Genomic DNA, 8,822 nt, shown 5'->3' with positions numbered 1-8,822 from the left:
TTATTTTCACAGTCCATTTTAAAAATTTTCCAGACAAGCTGGTTACTGCATCACTGTCGCCTTAAAAATCATATCTTGAGTTTCAAAACTCGAAAACCAGTTTCGTAAATTTTTCCTGAAACTAGACTCATATGTTCATCTACAAATATTTTTCTAGAATTTTTGGTCGATCCAATTAGTACAGTTTATTAGTTAAAGTCCCCCCTGTTTCAGGGTTCGACTACACTGACCTTTGCGCATTACGACTTGGATATCTCCCTGTACAGGGCTTCAATACTGATGCCGTTTGTTTCTAATGAAACTAGACTCAACAAGGAATCTATACATATAAGGAATGACTTCTAATTATATCTGGTTAATTTATAATGAATTTACAAAATCGGAACAGGGAATCCAGAAACCGTTCTGGCCCTATTTCACGAAAACTTTAACATCTCATAATGTACCATTCATATGACTGTTCCGTTACTTTCCTATGAAAATAGATTCATCAAGGTTCGATTACATAATTTATTCACTATTTAATTCCATTCCTAATATTTTTAGTGATTTTTCACATCCACATCAATGCTACTGCCAGCATCAGCCTTTAGGGTAAACTTTACCTATTACATAGTTTCCATGATTCAACTAGCCCTTTAGCATATATAGCACAAAATATGATCATGATTAACCATTCCAATGGCTAATCGTTTCCAAACATTTCCATACCTCTTAATGAACATCATACAAGACGATTATAATATTAAGCTCAAAGTGTATATAAGCCATTTTCGCATGGCCATCCAAATTTATACAAAACCAAAGGGTACATGACCCACAACAAAAAGGGTAGTCCTATACATGCCATTTCAAAGTTCAACCAAAAGTGTACTAAAAGGGGTTTGATAGTGTGGACGACTTCGACTTCGACAATCCCGAGTCCGATAGCTGACGAACCAAAATCTATAAAACAGAGATTCAAAGAAACGGAGTAAGCATTTAATGCTTAGTAGGTTTTGAGCCATAAAATTTGACACAACTAAAGGGTAGCATTCATATGGCTAAACGGATAATTTCATATGCACAAATTCTCAATATCACTTACTTCACATTACCAACCCTTATATTCATACACAAAAGATCAACTTAGCCAAAGGCCGGAAGCTCACTAATCGACTGAGCGAATAATATTTAAACGAAATCACTACTCCAATGCGTATACGAAACGTACCTCATCGTTGGGATTTTTCGAGCGTATTAATTGAAATTTTTACAGCAAGATCGCTCATTCCCAACCCAAGTACCTTCGGAATTTAGTCGGATATAATTACTTGCTCAAATGCCTTCGGGACTTGACCCGGTTATAGTAACTCGCACAAATGCCTTCGGGACTTAGCCCGGTTCAATAACTCGCACCAATGCCTTCGGGACTTAGCTCGGATATAATAACTCGCACAATTGCCTTCAGGTTTAGCCCGGAATTAGTCACTAGCACAAATGCCTTCGGGACTTAGCCCGGTTATCATCCGAATATCCATGCACATATCAATAAATCATGACACATCTCTATTTCAATTTCATGACTAGAATTCAAACACAAGTCACTTATCAAGCATTATCATTTCGGCTCAATAGCTACATACAAGAGCATGATTTTGATTTACTTAAAACATGATCTAATCGAATAATAATCTAAGCTCCATTACTCAAAGACTTACCTCGGATGTGGTCGAACGATTTCGACGGCTATTCGATCACTTTTTCCTTTCCCTTATCCAACTGTGGTCCTCTAAGCTCTTGAGCTAATTCAAACAAATTTAACTTATTAAAGTCTCATTATGCTAGCTTATGGCCAAATATGACAAGGAATTTGATAGGTCATATGGCCACCTTTTAGCTCAAATACACAATGGTCATGCACATTTTTAATCACATTAAGCAATTTAATACAATTCATTCGAACATCAAAAGAGAAGCTCAAGGTACTTAACCCATATATACATTAGACATTAGAGTCACATATTGTACGAAATCACAAATCGAATTCAACATATTAGCTAATATTCCCCTTAGCCGAATTTTCTAAGTCAAGATAAAGCCATCAATATGCTTACCTATGGCCGAACATACACATCAATTTATGTACTCATTCATGTGGCCGAACATACATGTCTATGCTGAGGCCGATTGCAACACTTAATACATTCTACAAGTATGGTCACTTGTATTGACTAAACACCATTTTGTTTCAAGTTCAAAACTTGGCTAATACACATATATACACTATTAAAGCATCCTCTCCCTTTCCATCAATTCAATACATGCATTACTCATTGATATACAAAATTATATTCGGTCTTAGCACACTTCTTGCTGGCCGAATTTTTCTCCATCTAGCAACATTTTATGTACTATGCCGAACCAAAAGATCAAACACCTAGCTTAATCATTTCCAAAACACTTAACCGGCCTTTGACCAAGACTTTAAACAAAGTCTATGTTCGGCTATCACACATATGGGCATTATTAGTTCAAAGTTTTAACAAGATTAATTTCTTTGATCTTAACCTAAATGACAACCCCCATTGTTCATCTAGATTTAGCATGAAACAAACACCAACCAAGAAAACAACACCCATGGCCGAGTATCATCTTCATCACGTAGCAAGATTTAAACCATGGGCTAGGTAGAACTCAAACTAACATCAAAAGTATGCATGGATCTCATGGAACAACATCAAAATTACCTTAACCTAGCTACAAGCATGGCCGAATCTCTTCAACATTTCCTCCTTTCTTTCCTTTTGAATTTCGGTCAAGAAGAATGAAAAAGGATGGACATTTTTTTTCTTTGTTTTCATCATTTTCCTTTTTCCATTTCTTTATTACTAGCTTTTTATTTTATTGTTTCCTACATACCACATTAGCACACCATGCTTAAAATATGCTATGCCCCATAGCATGGCCGGCCACTAGCTCAAAAATTGGGCAATTTGACATGCAAACCCACCATTTCACAACATGCATTATTAGGCCTCTTTACATTTGCCTAGCACATTTCTAAATTTTCTCACATAAGTCCTATTTGATAAAATTCACTTACAATTAACAAAATTCAAACATGAAATTTTCACACACGCATATATACATATAATGAGCATCAAATATGACGGTTAATTATTTTTATGACTCGGTTTTGTGGCCCCGAAACCACTTCCCGACTAGGGTCACATTAGGGCTGTCACAGTTCATCTCCCTAGGTATTTAGAAAATTAGTTCATTCTTGAAAATAAAAACATCCAAAACATAATATAACCGAAAGAAATAAAGAAACTCATGATAATCTCCTAAGAAATCAACTAGGAATCTTCAATATTGATGAAAATTTGCTTCAAAGTCGACTTCAATGGTATTTTTCGAGTTGTTTTCTTGAATATTCTATGTCAGTTCACTTTTATCGTCCTATTTTTGTCATATATACGTCTTAGAATGTCTGAAAAGCCTAAAAATTATGTTTTCCTGTAGTTCAATGTGCTAATTTGCGAAATTGACATGGCTTGCCACTTGGCCGTGTGACAACCTGTGCGGCACACACGGACATGTGGTCAGGTCGTGTGGAAGGGGTCAACCCATATGGCTCTTGTAACTTGCTCTGATTTTTTATTTTTCGCTTGTTTTTCACTCCTTTTGCTCCCAAATGCTATCCTAAGTATAAAAACATAAATTCAAAGGATTAGGAGTGTAAAATTCACTATTAACATCAAATAATCACCCAAAAATGCATTAAGAAAATGGTTAAAATATGTTACTTTTAGCACTTTTCAGTGGGGACTTCTTCAGGCAGCTTATCTATCAAAAGCACTTATCGAATGGTTAAGGAAATGACGTGGAATCCTAGGGTGAAAGTATGGAAATTACCATAGAAGTTTTAGGGCCTTCAAAGGAGTCAGATATTTCTTTGGCTAGCTCTCAAGTAGCGGTTGCTTACTCAAGTGGGGCGACTAAAGCGTGGAGTTGGTAGTGATGCAAGCTGCTCGATTTTTGGACATGATCTGCAGGATTTACTTCATGCTATCAAAGATTGTAATGTAACGAAGGAAGTTTGGTCTCGGATCATCCCACTATAGAAGTAAAACCTTTTCTTTTCAGGTTTGTAGGGACAACTTGGGTCTAATTTGCAGAATCGACATAATTTCATTAAGAGGAATGTCGATTGGTCCTGTTTCTTTGGCATAGTTACTTGGCATATTTGGAAGAACCTGAATATATGTATCTTCCAAGGTTTGTCATAGAGTGCAAAGAAGATTATCAAAGGTGCGTATAGTTGGGCCAAATAATTTATTTCTGCTCATAAAGGAGGAGGTTTTGTAAGACAAGTCTCGAGGGAGGGGATGGTGGAAACAGAAGGGTGGATTCGTTTACAAACCAATGGAGCTGCTAAGATCAACACAGGATGTGTTACTGCAAGTGGAGTTTTAAGTGATCACAATGGGAATTGGATCCTTAGATTTAATCATAGATTGGGGAAATATTTGGTATTTGAAACTGAATTGTGGGACATTCTTGATGGTGTGATGTTGGTGCAAGGAAGACAACATGACAGGATATTGGTATAGACAACTAACATGGAAGTTATTATAGTTATCAAATAAGCGATGTCGAAGCGGTCAAGTTCAAAAATAATCAGATGCATAACCCAGCTTCTGCAGGGTGCAGAGAATTGGTCAATTGAACATGTCCCTAGAGAAGATAATGCTGAAACTAACCACGTTGCCAATTTGACTTTTCAACTTAATTATATGTAGATTCTCCTTTAGACTCTTTTTAGATTTTTGTATATTGTTTTATTTTATTCACCAAAAAAATTTCAATGTAATTATATGGGCAGTTGTGATAATTGATAGAATAAATATTGTTGGAAATATATTGCTATAGGTAGTATTTTGGAAGGCTATTTTTTTTCTCTTTTAAAATGAAATTGCTTAAGTTTGATAATAGAATTCAAAGATAATGAATATGGGATTTTGATAAAAAAAATTAATTAGTGTATATGACTAAAAAACGAAATGAATAAATTTAAGCATTAAATTTAGTAAAAAAAATTGCAAAACGAAATTAGCCGATTAAGTTTTAGTTTGATTGGTATTGGCATTGTTGTCAGTGTAGGAGAACGTGAGTTCAATTATGCTGAAACGCATTATTCTCCTATTTAATGGTTGGGGAGAGGTTATGTGTAGTTTTAGGCTTTGTAGATATGATTAAAAAAAGTTGAAAAATACACCAAAGATATGGGAATGGTTCTTAGTCAGGAACATGATTTACTCTTTAATAAAATTAAAAGATAACCTATATATGATTTCAAAACTTTCCATAAAAATAAAAAATGTTAAACATTGAATTCGAGTTTTTTAATTAACTTTTTTAACTCAATTGGCATGGGTATTATTACCAATGGAGGAGGACGTGAGTTTGAGTACGTTGAAGCGTATTATCCTCCTATTAATGGGTTGGGAAGGAATTATAGATAGTTTTAGACATTGTGTAAAAAAATAGCAAATATAATCAGAAACTATAATAAAATTATTCAAAAAAAATTAACGTTATTCGACTTAATTTTTGGTTATAGAAAATAGTTAATGATATTAGATTAAACAATTAATTGGTGAGTTACCATTTATTATTTTTTAACAACTTTTTTTATATAATATATATGATTAATGAGAAAATATTAGAAAAGTTTTGATGGAAAGTTTAAATCAGTATGAATCAATGAAAAAATAATATTGTTTTAAATTAATTTTATTAATGAAAAAAGTTTCAATTAGTGGAAAAGTTTAAAATAATTGAGTCATATAGGGCGGTTCCTTTAGAGGACCATTTGTAATTAAAGCTAGTCAATCTAAATTTCCAATGGCTTGCAGTAAATAACGGATCAACTTAGAAATGTAATATTTGTATATTTCTTACTTTTTTTTAGATCTTTTGGATCCCGTGTTGATATGATAATTAAGGTGATGTTTACTATTCTAGATATAATTTCATTTCAAATTACCTTAATTGTATTATTTTTAAAGTTTTATCCTCTTCTTGTAATTAAAATAAAATAAAAATCTGTATGGACTATATTTGTACTCGTAATCAATCTAAATTTCCAATGACATGTAGCATCGCCAAACCAGCAACGATATAAAGTGATGAAAGATTAGTTTGTGACAATTATGTTACGTAAGTTAGGGCCCCTTTGTTTATAAATATATGGACCTAAACATTTAATTAATATTGTTACATATATTGGTAGTGAATTCAATGCTGTCACAGTATTAATAACTTATATATAAACACCTTTTTAATGACTTGAGATTACCTGATTAAATACCATGAAATGAAGTCATTTTTCCTGAACTGTCAATCTTATTTGCTGAATATAAATATTGATTATAATCCTGCAAAAAGGGTAGCTGAAGGAAGTGTAAACCGGAAAGAGGCGGGGAGTGATATGTTAGGAAGCATGTTTAGATCAGGCATGGTCGTATTTATAATTATGTTAATGTGGAGGGAATTAGCAGTGGAAGTTGAAGCTCAAGCAAGAAAGCTTGCCGCCGATGAAGGTAATCACTTGGACTTTTTTTCGTAAAAGTTGTAAGCTTGAGTACTTTAGGTAATTGATTAGTTGAAATGAAGCAACCGTGTTTGATATCTGCAGTGAAAGCTCTTCATGAAATAGCGAGAGAACTAGGGAAAAGGGACTGGGATTTCACAAAAGACCCTTGCAGTACTCATTCAGGCTTGTTGAAAGCTGGACTGCAATGCAACATGGAGCCAGAAGCTTGCTACTGTCGAGACCAGCAGCTATCGAGCTCAGCTCATTTTGCTTGGTGCGCACGAATGGTTTTTGAACCGAATGAAGTAACCAACTTTGCTGTTTTGTTTTGATGTAATTTGGTTTGGTTCAATTTTAGTTTGTTTGTAATACTAGTTAAACTTAAGTTAGTGATAAGATCTTTTGATGTAATGGCTGATTGGTCAGCTATATTTGATTATTTTTGGCTAGTGATTAGGTTTGTATTAGTTGGGGCAGTTAAATACATTAGGTAACTGTCAATGTACATTGTAACTCTTTTATATTTCAAATTTGAATGAAAAATGTGTAATGTTCAGTTACAACTTTGCTGAGTATTCAATTTTGATCAAATTTTTGCTTTGCTTTTGCCTTTTCTTTGCTTCGATTCTTCTTGCTTCAGTCTTGCAAACACTATGTTGTAACTTTGTTTGATGTTTGCTGCTGCCATTGTTCCAACAAATGGTATCATGAGCCCGAGTCTTTGAGGGGCCTTTGTATGCAATCTGTTGTGTTCGAATCAAAACCAACAGCAAGTTCAAAATTTGGTAAGATTGAAGCACTTAAAATCAGTTTAGCAGAATGAGTTTCACTCCACCACCTCCACCAGTGTTCACTAGAGAAAACTATCACATTTGGATAGTTAAAATGAAGACTTATCTCCAGGCACATGATCTTTGGAGTGTGATCGAGAATGATGCTGAACCACCTCCATTGAGAGCCAATCCCACCATTGCACAGATGAGGCAACATACTGAGGAGCGAGCCAAGAAGCATAAGGCTATGGCCTGCTTGCAAAATGGAGTCTCTGATGTGATATTTACTCGCATCATGGTCTGTGACTCACCAAAGCAGGCTTGGGAGAAGCTGAAGGAGGAGTTCATGGGGACTGATAAGACAAGGCAACAGCAAGTGATCAACCTCAGGAGAGACTTTGAAAATTTGAGGATGAAGGAGTCTGAGACCATCAAGCAGTACTCAGACAGGATAATGGCCATTGTCAACAGCATTAGGCTCCTGGGAGTAGACTTCACAGAGAGCAGAGTTGTTGAAAAGGTCATTACAACTCTCCCTGAGAAATTTGAGTCAAAAATCTCTTCACTTGAGGACTCGAGGGACTTATCAGCCATTTCATTGTCTGAGCTGATAAACTCCCTGTATGCACTTGAGCAAAGGAGGGCAAATAGGCAGGAGGAGAATCCTGAAGCTGCTTTCCAGGCTAAAGCCAGTGAAGGCTCGAGTGTGAGTGCAAAAGGCAAGAAGCCCTGGCATAATAGAAGGGTCAAGTCAGGAAAAGATGAAGCAAAAAGGGTGTTCCCACCATGTGTTCATTGCAAGAAGACAACACATTCAGAAAAGTATTACTGGTTTAGGCCAGATATTCAGTGTAGAAAGTGCAAGCAGTTTGGCCATGTGGAGAAGGTGTGCAAGAGCAAACCAAGGGAGGCTGCTCTGCAACAAGCTAGACCTGCTGAGGACATTCAAGCTCAGGAGGAGCATGTGTTCACAGCAACTTGTTTTGTTGGCACAACCAAGGCCAGCAATGATTGGCTACTAGACAGTGGTTGCTCACACCATATGGCAGCAGACGAGAAGCTGTTTAAGGGCCTAGACAGAAGCTTCCACTCGAGGATTAGAATAGGAGATGGCAAGCTGATTGAGGCTAAGGGCAAGGGCAGTGTGCTGGTTAGCACTGGTTCAGGTAACAAGCTGATCACAGATGTGCTCTTTGTACCTGATTTAGACCAGAATTTGCTTAGTGTAGGCCAATTAGTTGAAAAGGGCTATACATTGGTTTTCAAGGATGGTTGTTGTACTGTTCAAGACATGAATGGTCTGGAGTTAATCTCAGTCTCTATGACTGATAGATGCTTCATGTTGGATGTTAGCCAAGTAGAAAGAAAGGCATACACCATCCTTGCTAATAACACTGATTTGTGGCATAAGAGACTAGGCCATGCCAATTTTAGATCTCTTGATTTGCTACATAGGCTGAATTTAG

The 8,822-nt window shown here is 35.8% G+C and overlaps 1 protein-coding gene across 1 annotated transcript; it reads left to right on the top strand.

The window, feature by feature from the left end:
* Nucleotides 1-6,333: 6,333 nt before the first annotated feature.
* Nucleotides 6,334-7,139, top strand: LOC121230643 (uncharacterized). Its single transcript, XM_041115728.1, has 2 exons — nucleotides 6,334-6,590; nucleotides 6,686-7,139. Exons 1-2 carry the CDS (start codon nucleotides 6,365-6,367, stop codon nucleotides 6,913-6,915), a joined length of 456 nt encoding a protein of 151 aa, XP_040971662.1. The 5' UTR covers nucleotides 6,334-6,364; the 3' UTR covers nucleotides 6,916-7,139.
* Nucleotides 7,140-8,822: the final 1,683 nt, after the last annotated feature.

Source organism: Gossypium hirsutum, chromosome A06 (assembly GCF_007990345.1).
Source record: "Gossypium hirsutum isolate 1008001.06 chromosome A06, Gossypium_hirsutum_v2.1, whole genome shotgun sequence".
Taxonomy (NCBI): domain Eukaryota; kingdom Viridiplantae; phylum Streptophyta; class Magnoliopsida; order Malvales; family Malvaceae; genus Gossypium; species Gossypium hirsutum.
This window is presented reverse-complemented; position numbering and strand designations above follow the sequence as displayed.